The sequence below is a fragment of the Coturnix japonica genome, chromosome 2 (assembly GCF_054131305.1).
Source record: "Coturnix japonica strain WE chromosome 2, WE-NBRP24, whole genome shotgun sequence".
Classification (NCBI taxonomy): domain Eukaryota; kingdom Metazoa; phylum Chordata; class Aves; order Galliformes; family Phasianidae; genus Coturnix; species Coturnix japonica.
In genome coordinates this window covers 77,931,604-77,951,956 of record NC_140664.1, presented here as the reverse complement: position 1 = coordinate 77,951,956, position 20,353 = coordinate 77,931,604, and the positions used below count along the sequence as shown (strand labels likewise).

Below are 20,353 nucleotides of genomic sequence, written 5' to 3'. Positions count from 1 at the left end.
TTTCATTTTCATATTCCATGTGTCAGCTAAGGAGGTATGGGAGCATTGCTAGACACACACGTGTGAGCCCAGGCACGTGTGTGCATAAGGAAATGTATAATAATGTATCACAAAAAGCATCCACAGGGAGATGTCACAACAGTTCCAGTCCTGCAGGACATAGATTTGCACCCATGGCAAGGGCACAGTCGCATCAAGCTTGTAGAGATAGAGCTGCCCTGGGAAAGATGGGGGTTGTGACCATTCACAAGACAATCTTCTACCTCTTTTTCACAAGTGCATAAAATACAGCTTTCTCGTGGACCACTTGAAAGTCACCTCCACACATCTGAAACTTGGCTGGGGATCTCAGCCTGCCTTTATTACTGCGCAACTCTATTAAAGCTCTCAGTGGAACCGATGAGTGAATGTCCCAGCCAATTTTACTTTCTGTATTAAAAAAGAAAAGCACACACCAGTCTATTGAAAATCATTTTAAAGAATTTTAATCATAGCAAATGTGTCTGAACAGTTCTCATAAAATCAGTGCTTCTACATATACCAAAGGACAAGACTCCAGAGATTGACCTACAAAAATACAGGGGAAGAAAGGGCAATGGAATAGGTTGGATACAGCGACATTTAAGATACGGTTTAGGACAAGCAAAGCAAGCAACGAATGCTTCCACAAACATTCAGTTATTGACAGCACTTTGATTTTACCTTTATAAAACCAATATTTGGCAAGGCCTTGACAAGGCAGCCCAGCAGCTCGTGTATCAGTAGGGGCTCAGTAGACCTTTGCAAGAAAAGAAGGGGGAAGCCTTCTAAATACTGTGTTATATGTGTTGTTGTCTCTAAAATACATCAAGGTCTTCAGTCACAACCAGGCAGCACAGGGCATGTCTGCCTTCTTTCTCAAAGCCAGAACCAAACCTCTGTTCAGTTCTTGCTTTAACTGATGGACTCATTGCATGAACATGTTCATGTCTGCTCCTCAGTGCTGAGGGAGAGAACCAGCTCACTTCAGAGCTGCACTGCAGGATGCTCCTGCTGACATTATGACCATTCTGTACTTTTCCTTTGTCTTTTTGTTTTAACACCTGTCAAAGTTTATTTGCCTTCACCCAAATAAAAATATCTCTCTCCTCCTCCCCCTCTCCCTTAATAATGCAGAAACCTCTGCCGATAGGGCTAACACAAGGACAGGCCCTGTGGGACAGGTTTGTTGGAATCACAGAATATCCCAAGTTGGAATGGACCCACACAATGATCAAGTCCAACTCCTGGCTCCAGGTAGGACCACCTAATCAAACCCTATCTCTGAGAGCATTGCCCACCAACGCTTCTTGAGCTCTGGCAGCTTGGTGCCATGACCACTGCTTGTTCCAAGACTCAACAACCTCTCTCCCCTTACACAGCTCCATGCTGCTCCCTCAGGCCCTACAGCAAACTTTCAACATTTTTGGTGTGATTAGAGCTGCTGCAGCTGAAGCCATCTGAGCTGACATTAAATGAAAGGAGCTTGAAACATCTATTGGGAAGCTGATGGGCAGCTCCCCCAGAGAACACATGCATGTGTGCGGTCAATCCTACCTCCTCCACTGCCATCCTGGCCTGCTGGTCCCAAACCTCAGGGAACATTGCCTGATCTACAGCAGGGAGATGCACCTGCATGCACCGGTCCCTCTGTGTTTTGCAGCAGCTGCGGGCCTCATCTGCTTAACTCCCAGGACATAAAAATATTTTTCTTCTCAAATGTCTTCTGCTGAGCAAGCTGCAGGCTCCAGAGCAGGAAACCTACTGGGATTCATTGGGAGCACAGCTGAAATGCAGGGGGCACCTCCTCTTTCTTAAATAGATCTAGAACAGATGGTACAAACGAGGCCTGAATTAAGAACAGTGTTACTCTTTTTGTTTTTCCTAGTTCCTGTTTTTGTGGGGGTTTTTTGTTTTTTGGTTTTGTTTGTTTTTGGTGTTTTTTTGTTTTGTTTTTTTTTTCCAAAGCAATTAAAAGCAAAATGAGGCTGGGGAAGGGGATAGAAGGATGAGAAACACTTTTTAGAGCCAACCAGAAGAGAATCTGAGGAGCACGGCAGGTCTCAGCCTAGAACACTGCAACCAGCAGCCCATTTTGGTAATCTCTTACCTGAAGCTGAATGAAAGAACAGGTTCTTCAGTTCACAGAACAGGAGGTGGCTGAGAGACCTCCACATCTGTGACAGTTTAGCTGAAGGATCCTCACAGAAAGATTATGACATTTCTTTCAAACATTCAATTCTTATCTATTGCAAAACAAGCGTGAGTTCCAACCTCTAACCTGAGATGAGCTCAACTACTCTTTCAGCAAGGAGAATGTTCCCATTGTGTCCCTGCTGAGCTGCTGTTCCAGCAGAGGTTTGTGGCAGGAGCCAGCTGTGTTCCAGGCTGTTTTACACCTGCCCCATGACACCTCTTATCTCCTTGGGCCATGCAAGCAAATGCAGCAGCTGTGGCCTGCACAGAAGTGATATAACCAAACTCTCATCTTCTTCTTGCAAAAATCAGGTCACTGAGCCAATCAAGGATTTCAACGTCTCTTCAGGAGAGGGATAATTTGCCCACAAAATTGGTCAATACCTTCTTATAAAAGGCTGCCTGCTGTACATCTATAAAACGAGGACTGCCACTGCATATAGGACATATGACAAAGAACCTCGCAGGCTGAGTCCACTAACGGCTTTAAATGAGGTACGAGACCCAAGTTTGATCTCTGAGAACCGACAGCCAAAGCTAATTCCACACCCAGTGCTCAAAACCCAGAAAGCCCAGGCTTTGCACATTTCAGCGAGCATCTCAAATTGAACAGGCAGCATGTGATGTTTCATTGAGATCTTGGTGCTACTGCAGCTTTCATCTGCTAGGAGGTTTACGAGATATTACAAAACAGAAGCACAAACATTTGGAAACTCATCAGACCTAAGCCAAGCCATGAATACGGGGTTTCTTCTTCCTTCCCCTCTCGACCCCCCAAAGTGGAATCAGAGAATTGATGTCACTGATGCACTAGAACTGCAACAAAAAGAGCTGATAATAAGGAATCTTACTCATAGAATTTGGTAGTGCAAACCGTTTCTAGTCTCTGATTTGTTTTGCTGCTTATATTGCTGTTGCTTACCTCCCCCCCAAAAAAATACTAGGGTTATAGTATCTTGAAAGCTATAATAACCCAAAACATTTATTTACAGAGCACTGACGATGATGGCAGTACACTAAAGGGGTATGACAGATGTATTACATTACTCTGTACAAAGCCCTGGAGATGTTCCTATTTGTGTGGAGACTTGTTATCGTTTTCATCACTGAAAACACCACAGAAGTCTCAGGTACATTCAGATAGGTTTCTCCTTGCAGATCTGCAGGAAAACAGACTGGCAAAGCAATGGGCAGAAGAAAAAGAAACAGGAGACAGCAGCCTCGCAAGGAAGCGGTACAAAGTGCTTTCTAGGCTCCTTGTTACAGAGGACAAAAGGAAGAACTCAAACCCAAGGATGTCAGGCATCAGCAATAACAAACACAAACAGCATCTAGAGTATTAAAAAACACCCTCGTTTATCCACTACTCCTCAGCAACATTTCTCTCGATCCCTGGGGTTCGCTGGAGCTGCTTCATGCTTGTTGTGCCTGGATGGCTGCCGAGAGATATTCAGTGTTGTTGCAATGCTTTGTTTACCACAAAGCTACGCTCCTTGCTGGTAACATTTTACAACTCTTATCACGCTGTTCAGTGCAGCTACAGCTGTCCAAACCTTGTCTTCTCTAAACCAGATGAGGTCAGAAAGGAAAAGAGAGCACAGCGCATGTAGCCACCACAGTTGGCCAGTTTAGCAAACACAGTCATTAAGCAGGGATTCTGTTGTATCAACCTGTAGGTTTAGCAAATCCCTCAGCATTTCAAAACAGCGGGAGAAACAGTATTAGAATCCAATTTCTTTCTCCAGAGTTCTTTAACTCACAGCCACTCTGCATTCTTAGGATGGCTTCTGCCATAGGCTGGGACCGGATAGTTTTACTTTATTATTACTATTATTTCCTTCTATGAGTTAAGAATTGCCAGCCAGGTACAATCAGCAATTAAAAATAAAAGTACAGGTTTCTACATTCAAATGCTTGAAAACAGCCGCCCTGGGGGACTACAGAGCCTCTGCTACCCAATATGTTTCCAAAGAGCAATATCGTCTTACCCATAGCACAGCTGATTAACTTCACGTTACACAAAGAATTACTGCAGATTAGCAAAGTAAAAATAAATAAATAAATAAATAAATTCTTAAAGGTAAAGTCCACCTCTCTTCAAGAAAGCATTCAGTGCATGGCCAGATCCCTTCACCTTCTGTACATTTAATGCTTTAGTTCTTGCTCAGTATATTAACCCCAATCATGTCCCAAATATTCCAGTAAATTCCTTAAGTAAATATTTGAGAAACATCTGTGACTGTTATTCCAAATAATTTAAGCAAGAAATTATTCATTTGCATTTCAGTCAGCAAATTGGCCATGCCTGGAGACTGAGCTTCCTTTTATTCCCGCAGTCAGCCACGTGCACGTGGTACATGATGGGCTGCTTTGAAAGTACCGTAAGATCATACAATCATAGAATGGCCTGGGTTGGAAAGGACCACAGCAATCACTGAGTTTCAACCCCCTGCTATGTGCAGGGTTGCCAACCACCAGACCAGGCTGCCCAGAGCCACATCCAGCCTGGCCTTGAATGCCTCCAGGGATGGGGCATCCACAACCTCCTTGGGCAACCTGTTCCAGTGCATCACCACCCTCTGTGTGAAAAACTTCCTCCTAATATCCAACCTAAACCTCCCAAAGTAAAAGCACATGCTTTTTATAATGCCAAAGCACCTTGCAGGGATGGATTCTTTTTTGTTTGCTTTCAAATCTTGAGGCACATTCTTACCCTCTTAAGGACACACAAACCCCAGTGCTGCAGGTCTAGGCAGCACACATAGGAGCCTATGGGGCAATGCTTCCAAAACCAGTAAGCACAGAGACAGCACACTCACATCCATTTTGTCATTTTCAAGATGCATGAACCAGTACTCTTGAGCAAGAAGGCCAAGTTTCTCAATTTATCTATTGACTCCATCCCAAGAACCAAAGCAGGTCACACACTATTCATCTGATCCTCCTGCTTTCCCAACTCAGGCATCTAGCTATTCTGTGGCACCCGAGCTTGGAGGCACAAAGCAATGATGTGGCTTCCTCAGGGATCCCCAGACAAGATACCACCTCTAGAGCAGCTGGTGCTATGCAGCAGCACTGGGTGCCTGTTTGCACAAGGCAGTTCAAAGGGAACTGCATTCATCTCATGCAAAAAGCCAGACAGCAATACCTGGGCTTTGTGCTATCATGCCATCTATCTCAGCACCATAAAGTACACAACCTTCCTGAGCTGTAAGTGCCCGGGGCCTTTTTTCTAATCCTCTTGGCCTCTATTACACAAGAGCACGTGCTGTGTGCTTACCCTCCTCACCTGAACATGACAACACGTCCCCATGCTCATACGTGCAGGGGCTCAGTGCATTCCCACCAGTCTCCATCTCACTGCCACAATTAGTACATATACGTTATAAATGAGAAAGGGGGGGAAACAGGCTTGTGTAGATCTGAAGGGGACTGTGGGAAGGATAGAACTATTTTTTCTGGCTGTGGATCTCATCCAGTCTCTCTGAATTGCTTTAGACGTATAGGAACTTGTTAGAACAAAAATTACATGACTTACTTAGTGCTAAAATGAGAAATTTATATAAGCATAAGGAAACACTGGGTAAAAAAAACCCTGCATTTATTAAGCCTTAAATTTCACTGAACTTTGAAGGTAATTTTTTTCATTAAAGGTGCTCAAGGCAACTTTAGAAACATCTGCAAAAATCACTCGACTTTGAGGATGAAGCAAGCAGCTCTGTTTGTTGACACGAGCATGCAAGAGGCAAAGTGACAACGAGAAAGAACAGAACGGCCCCAGCTGTCAGGCCCACGGACAGCAGACAGCATGGGAAAGGTCACTAAAGCATGCTGTAAATCCACTGCAGCATCACCAGGCCATCTCACCCTGCTGAAGCTCTTGCACAAAAACATCGCCTCCAGGGCCAGCTGATACTTCAGCAGCCTCCTGGATGACACTGGGTCTTATTTGCTCCCATGCAATGTCTTCTTCCCTTCATCCCTGCTTTGCCCTCATCCAAACACAGAGGAAGTCTGGAAATAGACGAATCTCAATATATATGCAATTAGGATAAAGAAACTGGGTAATAATTTTTTTCTTTCATTTTAGCCCCATTATGAATGTACCAAAACCAGTCCAAAGTCAGCCACCCTTGTTTCAGAAGACCTATGACAAAGGCAGCCCAAGGCTCATGGCATAACCATGACTGTGAGGGCAAAGCCAGGTCCCCATCAGTGCAATGCACGTCAGGTCAAGGCCAACAGCCCCTCACTTCCATGAGCACAAAGTGTACATAAAACTTACAAATCATCTGATTACCCAGACAGAAAAGTCTGTTGCATAGCTTCGTAGTCTTCAGCTCTAATTTCATATTCCATGGTAATCAAATGTGAAAATCCCTTTGTCGTTTACTACAACCCACACTTAACGCTTTGCCTTAAAACACTAAGAATCGAATTTCAGCCAACCCCTCATAATAAAAACAGTAACTCTGCCAAATTCCCATCCACGCTCTTCACTTGATAGCAAAGTAACAGAGGTACCGTAATTCATTTGATATCAGCCTTTTCCTGCTGATGTTTTATTCAGACCAAGCTTCATTAATAAAGATGAAACTCTGGACTCATGATAGCTCCATGTTCACAAAACATTCAGGCTCCTTTACATCGCAGTTAAGCACAAAGAATTACTGAACACCATTTCCTAAAAGAAATCCCGCATACCAAAATTGCGTATTTTGAATCTTTAAAATTCACTGAACCAAATTTCACAGAGCGAATCCAGGAGGATTTCACAGAGCGAAAGCAGGAGCCATAAATGGAAGTCGGGGTCTTCTGGGATAACAAAGAGGCTGGACCCCAACACACACATCCTTTCCATTAAACAAGCCATTTAATCCGCGTTCACAAAGTAACTTGCTCTAAAAATGCAGGTGCATTTGTAATTCCCCACAATCACTTTCAGTCTAATTTTTGGCTGCTCAGACAGCACTGCAGTCACAGTTAAGTCTCTTTTTTTGTTTGGTGGAACTCAGCAGTGGCTCTGACTTCTTACCGGACAGCAGGCAACAAAAATTAGCCAAAAACTCAGTGATTTTCACACAATTCCAAATGTCTCCACAGAGAAAACATACAAAGACAAGGATGCTTTTGGAAAACAAAAAAGAACAAAACTGATCCAAACTCTGTTTCTAGCAGTACTTTTCAGTGCCAGAGATCAGGCCTTGGAACACAGGATGACTACTGACACATTCAAGAAACATTTTTAACACCGCACATGACAACAAACTATTCAGTTCTCTTCTGTGTAAGTCAGCAGATATATGAGGTGAGCCGACACGATGCGGCAGCTGCAAATTTAAACTGAGAGTCACAGTCCGAAGCCAGAACAAAACCGGCTCCTGAATTGCTGTTAGAAAAGAAGGAATTAACGTACACACCGCACACGCAGACAAAAACCTTGAGGCTTTCCTTATTGCTCGTACACAAGGCCGTAGGCAGGTAAATGGCTGGATCAGAAATTAGGTCACACATGCATTTCAGCAGGCATAAAGAGTACAGGAAATTCATATTAACGAAACAATGCACTGCATTATGTAACACACGATGGTATTCTGCTAATACAGTACGTCATTAACACCAGATAAACTCCACTTCTGCCTGTTGTGCAATGTGTTATGCAGTGTGGCATTTTAACCTAATTTCTGGTTGCTCCTTCATACTGCAACTCTTCATGTAGGGATGAAGAGGGGCAGTTTTCACAACAACTCTGCAGTGCAGAGAAACCTTGGCCTCAAGAGCTCCAGTGGGGCAGGTACGGCCAGCACAAGGTTAGGATTAATGCTGTTATCTCCTGGGCCTGCTCTCTGACTGCTTCGTGTCTTTATGCAGCCATCAAAAACTCTGATACGCAGAAGTTGATGCAAAATGCTTCCACGCTGTTCTCAGAGCATCTTCCAGCTATGCTACGTACTCCTGGTATAAGCATGAATTGCTACAGGGGATAAGGCAGTAGAGGGCTGAGTCCTGTATCTAGTCACTTCCTTAAGAGTCTATAAAGGCAAAAGTTTTTAGTGAACTGGTTTTTCTTTACATAATAAGCAGCACAGTTTGGATGTCACCAGATACCTGGCTGCCTACCGGGAACAAAAGACTAACATGCTCCCAGACACATTCTGGAGTTCCTGTCATTCCCTACTGCTACCAAACCAAATGTGCTGCTGAGAGATGTCAATGCCTTGCAGTTCTCCTAAGTTCAAGGCATACCGCACGTTGCCTTGCACAAAAAAAAGGCATTGAATTTGTTATCTGAGGATAATGTTGTGGGGTTTTTTTTTTCTGTGCTATGAATATCTATGACAGTTCCTCTCCAAACGTGACCATACATACGCCATAACAATTAAGCACCATATGTTTTTGCTATCCTGCAGTTAACAGAAATTGAGGAAGAAAATGGTGGTGTGGGAATGAGGAGGGGAAGAAATCCAGCACTAAGTCAGAGGTATGTTCTTTGACAAGTTCTAGTTGAGAATGTTTACTGTGAACCAGAAACAAAACCAGAAAACCACCACCATCTACAAGGCCAACCCGAGCACTGCACAGTCAAGGTTACGCTCTCTGTTGTTGTAATACAACCTTAAACAATCTCTAATTACTAGAGAGAGCACTGGGTGGACAAGTCACTCTTTGGGGAGATTACACGTAAGGAATTGCTCGTACTTTGTACCTGCAAAAAGAACCAGTGCTAATCAATAGTACTTTCTGTCTTAGTAAAGGCCTGCTATGCGCCTCCCAGTTCGATCCTTAAATCTCACAGACGTCAGCATTCACACTTACCAATTCACACAGAGCTCTATTTAAGCTACAAACAGTACTAACTAAATCTAGCGGAGCAAAGGTGCTGCTGAAATGGAGGTTCAGGAATTTGGCTCATTCTGAGTAGAGAACTGCAAATAACTGGGAGATCAGAACATTCATAGGTGGACAGGGATATTTCCTGTGCTTTTTTTTTTCTCCACATCTGTCACAACGAAGACCAACATTCATATGAAATGTGGCAAAAGGTCTGCATTATGCTCGCCTACGCATTTTGACACCACCATGACAGCCACAGTGATTTATGAGGGGCAGCACAACCCAGAAGAGGGCTCAGCTGACCTGTGTTCTTCTTCCAGCTCTGTCACTGCCTCTTACACATAAGCGTAAAGATTGCACAGAAGGGTCCGTGGTCTGTTGGCATGGTGAGGCTTCCTTAGCACAACTTCTTTTTCACACCGCCCATGGGTGTGCAGCTGTATTCTCCTGTGAGACAGGGAGGCAAAACAGGTGTACATTTTTTCTATGAAAAAATTAAGAAAGCCCAACCTCTAGAAAAAGAAAAGGAAGAATGATTGGCTGGCACGTCCATGCAGGAAGGAGTCTTCAGACTTCTCATGACCCACTTCTTCACTAATGGCCATGAAGGCCAATCTGCAGGAAGCCCTGTTGCCAGATCAGAGGTAAAACAGTATGACTAATGTTCACCATTCAGAGCCATTCTTCATGTGAAGTAGGGTAGGCAGAAATGTTTGGCTGCGTCGTTAAGTATTCCTCCTAGGCTCACTTTGCTTCCCTGCTCAAAACCTCCTTCAAATAGAAGATTCCAGAAGCGTCAACTTCCCCATAGCCAAAAACAGTGGGGAAAAATCAGACATAGAGGCAAAAAACCACACACCACAGAACCAAACGATCGCTTGTAAAATGTTTCCTTTTAAAAACTATTGTACAACCTCCTAACTTAATTTAATTAATGTGCAGTTTAAAACATAGAAAATGTCTTAACAACTGAATGATTTCTCTTTTACAAGTCTTCCCCTTCCCCCCAATTAAAAAATAACACGTGGGTTGGTATCGAACACTTTTCATTGAGTCACGGGCCAGATCTCCTTCAGTTCTACATGGAGCAGTTCTGATTTTCAGCTACCGTGGTTAGAGAAGAGCTCATACCGCATACTTTACAGTACAATCACAGATGTCTTTAATCTCATAACACAATAAAAACTGCCATAAATTACAGTCCCTTTGATAAATGATTATGGTGATGCATGCAGTCCTCCTCACTGCTGTTACCATCAGACAGGACATAGGTTTCTCCACTGGCTGCCGAGGGCTGTGGCCGGGCCGGCGCACCACCGTCTGGGAACAAAGCATCCTGCAGTCATCGGCCAAAGTTGCAGTGAATTGTCTCACTCAATACCACCACCACCACCACCCCAAGCCCTGGGTGAGCAACCCTGGGGCAGCCTCCCACCCCTCAGCCGCATGAGATCACCGTGAAGCGCTTGGAAATGCACGACATGTTGTGGAGGACAATGCCCAGGAGAAAGACCAAGACGCAGGCCACCAGGATCACAGTGCAAACCCCCGACCAGGTGGAGCTCTTCACCACACCTCTGCGGTCAGCCTCCTCCACACCCGCCTCAGCAGGAAGGCCACCCTGCAGCGGCTGCTGCTCTGCCGGGATCGTCACCACTGCCAGGGACTTCTGCTGGCTGCCAGGCAGGAGGCGGCAGCCGATGTCTCCCGGCAGCATGGCCCTCTCCTTGGAGAGGGGCAGGGGCAGCATGTAGCACCCATTGCTGGGGAGTTTGATGAAGACAGGGGTGTGCTCAGAGGTGTGGGGAATGGCGATGACAGCGATCACCTCGGGGTCATCGGGCAGCTGTGACACGGAGTAGCCCGGTGGCAGCTTGGTGATGCCGCGGCACCAGGGACACCGCAGGTCCTTCTGGCTGGTCCTCATCTGCTGCAGGCACACCGAGCAGCATGTATGCTTGCAGTCCAGCAGCTTGGGCCGCCGGCGTGGGCTGTAGTAGTTGAAGCAAATCTGGCACTCCAGCAGGGAGTCCTGGGACAGCGTCTCCATCGTGGCTGGCATGCACGGCGCAGCAAGGCACCACCAAACTGGTGGGAGTCTGACCGCAGTGTCCCACAGCCACCTTCAACTGCTTCTTCTCAAGAAGGCTGGGAGAAGTGCAGAGAAACCTCCAGCCTTTCAGCACCTGAGGCAAACAGAGAAACACAAATTAGGTGGTTACTGACAGGAACATGGGGAAACAAGAGCCTAACTACGGGTCATGGAAAACTAGAGATGACCTCGTAAGGCAACAGATTTGTTTCTCTCACAAGGCTTAACAAGCAAGTCTTATTTTGTCAGCTTTACCAAACCTGTCACAAAAGCCAGCACTCACCCTTTTCTTGCAGTTATAAAATCACTACCAACCCTTCAGATACTTATGCCCACGAAAGGAGAGGCACGAAGCAAGTTCTCCACCATCCACCTCATTTTCAGAGCTCCCTTTCAGCCCTTTCTATACCGTAACAATTCTTCTAATTTTGCCCTCTAAAACCCTGAGGATTTCTAGCTATTTGGCCCAGCCACTAAATCTGCAGGCAAGGTGGAAGGAAAAAAAAAAACATTTAAACAGATGCATTTCCAAAGGCAGCTGTGGAAGCTCAAATGCATACAGGAATGAGCAACCACCTAACTACATCGGAACACCCACTCTCCTGCGCAACAGAAAGAAATGGCAAGTTCTTCAGTTAAATTAACTGTAGGCTAGGTTAGACAAACAGCTTGTGAAATAAACCTTGTCCCTAACAAAGGCATCCCCCGAGGTGAAAGGCTCTGCTGAGAGCCCAGGACTGCAGCACACCATGGAGAAGGCACAGCACTGAAAGCAAGCTGTTGTTGGCCTTGTTTTGAGCTAGTCATTGAAAAAGGATTCCTTGCACTCCCCCACTTACTGCTTACAGCTATGCAAAAAGAGGCAGCTGTATTTACTTCCACAGCGAGTTGTTCAGCCTTGTTTGATTTCAGCCACTCCAACGCATGATACATATGAAGGGGAGATATTCTTACAACTTTTTGCTCCACCTTCCTCACTGTATTTGAAGTAGTATCAAATCAAATTTGCATCCAGATTATACAAGAAAACAAATCCAAAATATCTGCGTGGGGACCTTTGATCATCTCTTACCACATTACACCCAGGTAACACCACAACTGTTGGATGATTTTTTTCCCTTCCACAGCGTTATTTCTTGTTCTTTCCTACAGGTCACAGCAACTAGGGTGCAACATGCTAATCAATAGGTGACAGCAGCAGAACAGAAATAATGTCATTCAAGAATACAAACCAGGCATAAACACGGGGTTTGCAATGCAGGGTAAGCCTCTGGACTATAAAGTCCCATATCCTGCCAATATTTGAACTGGGAAAACAAAATACACGTCATCTCTTCAGATGCTAATGACTTGTCACTGGCTGGCGGCACTGGCCCTGCTGCCGATTTTGTAACAGCAGTGGATTTTGGCTCACAAAATGCTTCAACAAACATGCAGTGACAACCCTGACTCAGGAGGCAGCAACAGGGGCTGAGGTTATGAAAGCTGGAGCTTGTGAGAAAAGCCATGTTCCAGCCATGGGAATCAATCTTTTGGGATGTTTTGCCTAAGACCCTGGCCAGTGTGAAGCCTGCACAGGGATTGGGATGAGGCACCCAAGTACCAGACGTACATTGCGCAAGGCATTAACAGACACCTCACATGCAGAAGGAACTTAACACTGCCATGGAGGGGGCTCTGCATTCACAGCTCACGCACAGGCTACAACCAAGGGAAAAGAGCAGAAAATGAGGAAAGGAATGATCCTTTTGCATCACTATCCCCACATTGCAAATGCAAAGGCAGGCAAAAGGAAGACTGGAAGAAAGGATCTTCAAAAGACTGGAATGCACCTAAGAAAGAAAAATGGAAGAGCCAGGCACCTCCTAGCTGAAAAACAATTAAGAAAGTCCAGATCAGAAACATGTTAAGGGAACTCAGGAAGGGATCGCTCAAAAGTCACCAGACACAGTTTCCTGAGATCAACCAACCACGTGACCCAGCAATTTTATACTATTTCTTCATAGTCATGCATTCTCTCTGACAAACGAGCTCAGACATTAAAAAGATGCAACTCTAATGTCCGATAGCCCTAGACATCTGCAAAACTGTTAAAAAAAAATGTTATAACGATACTGCAATGCTACTATGAGAAGCAGAATAGACAGTGAAATTCTCTGACCCCACTGGGTTGTCACCTCTAACCACTTCTCTCCAGTTACAGCGCTCAAGTTAAACTCGTTTTTATTGATCTTCAAGCAACTGAGATCATGCTCATTTTTTTCTGACCTCCTATCCTTGCTCAGGAGTTACATATTCATGTGCTATCGAGCCCTTCATCCCTGTTGCAGTGACATTCTTAAGGCAGAAGATCAGTGCTAGGAGAGAAAGAAGTGAGGCATTTGGAACAGAAAAAAAAATGAAATAAAAGTCACCTCCAAGCAAAGAGTGTCCAAGAAAAACAAAAATATCCATCCCAATGAAAAGACCTTGGCTGGTCTGAATGCTAAGTAACGGTGTGAGGCATTTCTCCAACAGATCCAAGTTACAAAGCACTGGTGCTATCTAAGGGAACGAAAGGAAAAAAAACAAAACGATGTGGAGTCAAACTGGAAGGGTATGATGGGACATAAGACCTGCATGATGTTTGGGCTCAATGATCCCAGCAGGTCCCTTCCAGCTCAGTCTATTCTATGATTCTTCAATATATTTGCAGAACACGCTGTGAGCCCCATTTTGATCTGGTATTGAATCAAAGAAACAGTCACTGCCAACTCTATCTTAAAATTACACGTTTAATTACAAACACCACTGTGAAAAGCAAGGTTGCATGGTGTACATGCCTATTTCAAATCACGACATTTCTTCCCCCAAACGCTATTCTGACTGATCAGCGGTGATATCCTGTGAGCAGAGGCTAGTATGCTTCCTCCAGAACATGTCTAAGGACAAGTTAAATGGCAGTCACAGCCATGTAACCCATCAGTCTTTGCGGATGCTGATGAGCTTGCCTTTCCCACAGCTCATGTATTTAGCTTGGTGGGTAAAATACAGCTTCACTACACTGTAAGGGATAGAAGAAAGTCAAGCCATTACCTACACTCAGAATTAAACTACACAGTAACAGCAGAGGAAGTGAGAAGAGACAGACCTGCAAAGCAGCATCAGGAAACCATCCTGCCTGCCCCTTATGCAGCCGATTTCCACAGGGCTGCTGATGGCCACTGTAAGGTGAGAGTCACACATGGTGATAGAGACTGCTCTCAGGAGAGGAGACCCAGGGAGGAACCCGAGGAAGTGATGAACTGTGGGTGGCTCAGAGTGCGACACAGAGGCCCACCTTGCAGATTGGGGCTGCCCTCTGAGGAGTCTGAAAAGATGTGAGGAAATACCACATGACTCGAGAGCAGCACAGACTCAAAGCTCTGGAGAATAAAACACGGCTCTCAGCTGTTTGTCATTCATGCCATCTGCTCTGCTAATACACCTTGTCAGAGGCTGAGGCAGGGCCTCAAACTCTCTTCTTTGGGTGATGCCAGGCATGCTGTAGCACTGGCTTCCTGCTTCCCAAGACATCAAAGGGGGAAAGGGCATTTGCTGCAGTTCCCAGCCTCCCAACACAATGCAGAGATGCTGCACAAGGCATACAAAAGAAGGTTGCTGCAGCTAATGCAACACAGCCACAGGGAGAGGAAAGGGAAAGCAAGGAGGTTTGATTAAAATTAGGTTTGCTGCAAAGAATGTTTGCACAAACGCCAGCTATAAAGAGATCAGAAAAGGCAGTTATTTTTGGAACCCGGATCAAAGTTGGACATTAAACATCCACTGGATGTGAGATGGACAAGTTTAAGAACACAACAGTGACAAGTCACTGCCTGTTAACACAGTATAAGGACAGCCCCAAAGACTAAGAAATGAAAAGCACAGCCTTGAAGGGGTGCTGCCTCCACCAAAGAACGAAGGACTATCTTCACACATATTTCTAACTTATTAAGGCTCCAAATTACACCAGCATGAAAGCCACAAAGAGCTATTTTAATAATGCCCGTGGAATTTAATACAATTCACAGAAGATTAAATATCACATCACGTTGTTAAAGACTGGCTCCAGGGCATGCTGGGGTAGTTAGCTCATCAATGAAAGCCTCGAAAACTTTGCACAGGCTTATGCATGTGTTTAGGCACGCTGCATGGCAAGGTTACTAACAGACTTCTAGCAAGGCAGACAAAACTTCACCTTTCTCAAGGAAGGTTCATTACACAAAGTCCCCAAACTCATTAAGAATTCTGTGACGGTATAACTGTCTATGATTTACGACAAAGAAAGATCCACCAGGTTCAGGTGCCCTCAGGCTGGAAAGGAGATGGAGGGTGCAGTGCAGAGGGGAACTAATTGTAAGAGCCTTCTGCCCACAGACACGGAAAGAAATGCCTGCTACATTCACTTAAGACTGACAGTGAACAGGAAGCATGTAATCAATATCCGGTAGCATTCCTTCTACAAAATCCAACATCTATGAATGTATTCAGCAGATTTGTGCTCGTACAAAATGTATTAGGACTGTTGCAAATACCTAGGACGTACTACCTGACTTTCCCTGAATATCCTTCATTAAACCATTCCATTTATTTTTAGGCTGTTCTGTAGCACTAATTACCATAGTAACTGAAACAGCACAAAGATTAATTAATTTATTCAGCACAACACCCTTGTTAAGAGAGAAGTATTATCATTATTATACCCTTTTATCATCTAAGAAAAGAAGCGCAGAGATGACGTCATTGGTCCAAGGTCATGCAAACACCACCCAACCCAGGGGTAGGGTAGACCCTAGGGTGAGAGGAATTAAAACACCACCCAACCCAGCCCCAAAGCTCCTGGGTAATTTCATCCCAGTTCCACATCTCGCCTCATGTGCTGGGAAGCAGGGGTGGAAGATTCTAAACAGAGAAACAACAAGGTTCAGGAAACCACCCAATTCCCCTAATTGCTCCTGCAAGGCAGCATCTCCATGTCCTGTCCGAGATTCCCTATTCTTTGAACATATCATCTATTCCATGGACCATGAAAAACATGAAAGTCTGTGATCCAAAAGTTAAAGCATCTCCGCAGACATCATGCAAACTGCAACTGAGAGAATGTCTGCATTTTGACGAACACAAAGTTAACAATAAAAGAACAAATTTAATCCAATTTTCTCTTGGGAATTACTTATTTGCCAGTCACCTTCTGCCTAAGACGGACAGCCTACACCCACTATTCCTTTCCGTTTTCTTATTCAGAATTGTACAGAAATACTGCAGAGCAAAAGCACTTTAATTTGACCAAATCCTTAGCCAGCATATGCTGGCATCACTCCTTCAGCTTACTCCAGCCCTTGCCAAGATGACAACTAGGCATACATACTCCCGGATGTGTGGAGTCACAGAAAATAACAGAGTGAAACTGTGAAATATGGAAATATGAGCCGGCAATATCCTACGAACTTGTGCCAGGGGATCCGTGCTGATGGAGAATCTGCTCTGGATGACCTCAATACAACAGACTAAACAGGACAGGGGCTGACCTACCTCTCTGGCACTCAGCTATCAGAGGTGGACCCCGGAACCTGGCTACAAGGTGTTAACAAATGGCATTTATTTCAGGAATTGCCACCAGCCAGCCCTTCCAACAGACAGCAGAGACATAAAGGCCCACCACACTACTGTAACCAGCTGCAGAAGTCTACATTTTTGGAGCAAAACCACATCAGCTGAAAACATTAACCTTTAGTGCTTTCATATAAACAGAGAGAGACTCACTTGCTGTACGTTGCTCCATCGCACCTCACATTCTCTGCTGCTCCCTCCTTTTATCTGCAAACTTTGACACGTCCACATTCCCCAGCTCAAAGACCTTATTTTGGTCAAATGTGATCAGGATAAGCTGCACTTTGTTCCAACAGCAAACACTACTAATCACCGCATAACGTGCCTGGTCAGCAAATGATGAGAACAGTTTTTTACTGCTGAGTCAAAACAGTACAGCCATGCTCACTAGAAAGCATCATACAGTGTTTTTTTTTACCAGAGGAATGGCTATTTGACATCAAAATATTGCTGACAAACGTGCCTATTTCAGACACATTCCATCTGCCCACCCAACCCTTCAGAAGCCTTCCTTACAGTTGGACATGGGGACCAGGCCATGGAGATTGACCTGCTTCTAGGTGACCTCCCAGAGCTTCTAGGTTAGCAGCTTTTTAACAAGGTGATAAGCCAAGCTGATCCAGAGCTATAGGTCCCTGAAACTTCCAGCTCCTAGGTTCTCCCCAGCCAGGAAGAGCACAAGAGATCCCTGTATGCAGGGCTGCCTGGCCAGAAAGTCTCATGAGTGACTCCTCATTTCTGCTGTCTGGAAGTTCTCCTTCTGCATGAGGAGATAATGACAGGATGACACCAACCCTGGTCATGAAACACCCCAAATCTGGACATACTCCCGCAGAGGATACTAAAAGATTCCCTCTCAATTTGAAGATGAACTGAAACTCCAGGGCCCAAAGCATCTCAAGTGACAGCGCTCGTTTTTGCAGTTCATTCTCATTGTAACTCTGGCAGGGCCATTAGCACTTTTATCAGTTTTCTTGGCTGCTCTTAATTATGCCTGACATACTGGCAGACCCTAGGGTGAGAGGAATTAAAAGCCAGGTTTCTCCACCACCAAGTGACAAATTCATTTGCCACTCAAGCTGACATTAAGCGGAATGGGGGTGGGGGCCCAGAACAAAAGCAATCTTCTCATCCCCTGACTAAAAGCCACTTGGTTAGTCACTGATGGCCAGGACACATGGAACAGATGGTTGGCAAGGACAGATTTAAAGTATCTTCCCTAATTTACAGTGAAGTCACAAATCAAGCCACAAAGGCCAAATTCCACAACCTTACAGCTATACGCAAGCCGAGTAAAGCTTGCTCTGCGGACATCAAACTCATCAAACCAAGGACACAGGGAAATGGTTTTAAGTTAAAAGAGGGAAGATTTAGGTTGGATGTTAGGGGGAAGTTCTTCACTAGGAGAGTGGTTAGGCCCTGGAACAGGCTGCCCAGGGAGGTTGTGGATGCCCCGTCCTTGGAGGTGTTCAAGGCCAGGTTGGACGGGGCCCTGGGCAACCTGATCTAGTAAATGTGTATGTTTGGTGGCCCTGCCAGGCAGGGGGGTTGGAACTGCATGATCCTTGAGGTCCCTTCCAACCTGAGTCATTCTGTGATTCTGTGATTCCAGGTAGCAGCATCTTCTTCCCAAAAAAGATTTTCATTCATGGCTACATGATGAGATTCTGTGGTACTCAGAATGTAGAGGGAGAGAGACCACAAAGCAACTGATCAGTTAAAGTGACAAATTTGTTCTCCCATTACAGCTTTATGCTTCGTCTGCCATTGATAGAATTTGCCTGATACCTGAAGAGAAACTTAATTAAAACATTCTTCCATCCCTCCCTCCCCTGAGAATCTGCTAGTAGCCTTACATAATACCACCAGCCAAAAAGAAAAACAATTTTAAATAAAGAAGTAATTTTAAATAAAACCCAAATGCTTCTCACTGATACAGGTCAGTGGGTGCTTGACTGGAAATCAGCTTGAAGTAGCATATTAAGTCAGTCGACTATTAGAGAAGTGAATGGTGCAGCTCTCTGAGTAGTTTTTGATAAAACCAGGTCAAAATTTGCCTGTATTTTGGCTCAAACAGAGGAAGACAGAAAGGAATCAACATTCCCATTTCATGTGCTGTTTACATAATGTGAAAACTAGAAAGCCCATCTCATGCTTACCTCAAGCAACTCTGCTCTGTGCTTCTGTCTGATACAATGGAACCCACAAAGTGTGACTTTCCAAGGAAGAGATGCTGAGACCCACACTGCTCAGCAGCCCTGCTCCCAAAGGCTGGGCTGGGCTGTGTTTTGTGAGGGTGTGGGTAGTGGAGGTTTCTTCCTTTGCTTCAGCAAATAACAGGAAAAAAAAATAGTAAGAGATTCAAGGGAATCCAAACAATACACCCTCTTGCATTGAAAAGGATGGGATTAAGCGATTGGAAAACATGGTGGTAGGAGCCTCATAATAATAAGGAAGATCTTTTCTGTCACATAGATCCTAAAGAAAAAGAGAAAGGTTTGAGGGAGACCACACTGCGATGGTAGCTTTAAACCTTATTACCTTTCTCCTGAAATTTACTGAGCAAGGGAGTAAAGTCCCCCTATTTATCAAGAGAAAAGGTGCAGCAGATGTCATAACACAGAAGAATGACTTCCAAGAGCTTATCTTCACAAGAGAGCAGCCGATAACCAGCTAGCACGGCTCCTCAAGGTCAGCCAGAAAATGTCATTTTCTAATGCAGACAAATGGTGATCTTCATGCATTTGCAGCCTCTGATAAGTGCTACAACTACCCCAGGTCACAGCACCGGTCATTCTAGTTTGCAGACTACACCAAAAGGAACTGGAACCAAACCAAAAACTGCTCTCTTATTGGAAACTAATCATTCACCCCGTAGCACTCCTGGCAGCTAATAATATTAATACCACATTCACCGCCTGAGTTTTGGGAACAGTCCAACACTCACTGCAAATACGGATCACAAGCAGAGGTAGGCCAAGCCCAAGCAGCATACATATTCATGGTTTCCTATTTCTAGGTGATCTGCTTTCCTGGTATATATCGGGACTTTACAAGAGTAAAATCCTCCCCAAAAGATCTGGCATACTAAAGAGAATAAATAACTTTTTCCAACAGTTTTCCAAGCTGCATGTTCTACCTATAACTACAAACACTCCACTCGGAGGTCTGGAGCAGCCAAGTAATGAAGTGAATGATCTGACATTAGCCACTGAAGTTAATGGGATGACAAACGCTCTTGAGGTCAGTTGCACATTTACATATTTAACACGCTATCCATCAGAGTAAGTAATACAGAGAACCGGTGTCAGCAGCCACAGGCAGATCACTAAATCTCTAAGTGGCAGAAGCCTTCACTCCTCCCATACCACCCTGAATATGAGCAGCCTGGGAAAACACAACCCAATCTTCCCAGAACATCTGCAACTAACCTGAATGGTTGCATGAAAAGATTCAAAGCCCTGGTCCCACCAGGGAATATTTCTGACTAGAAGGGAAGAAATAAACCAATGCCAGGAAAGGTTCTGGGCTCTTCCCTTCATGCCAATAGACATGGGCATGGCTGTGGGAGAAGACTTCTGTGCA

General features: G+C 44.8%; 1 protein-coding gene across 7 annotated transcripts in view; it reads right to left on the bottom strand.

Annotated features, from left to right (window-relative positions):
- Positions 1–469: 469 nt before the first annotated feature.
- Positions 470–20,353, bottom strand: part of RNF152 (ring finger protein 152) — a 60,324-nt gene continuing 40,440 nt past the window's right edge. For 6 of the 7 annotated variants that reach the window (XM_085537804.1, XM_015854627.3, XM_085537801.1 and 3 more), the window contains exon 2: positions 470–11,234. In XM_085537804.1, coding sequence (XP_085393930.1) covers positions 10,884–11,234 — 351 coding nt within the window. In that variant the 3' untranslated portion in view covers positions 470–10,883. Of the gene's footprint in view, positions 11,235–16,921; positions 17,073–20,353 lie in introns of those variants that run through there. The other variant, XM_032442482.2, reaches the window with a different exon arrangement.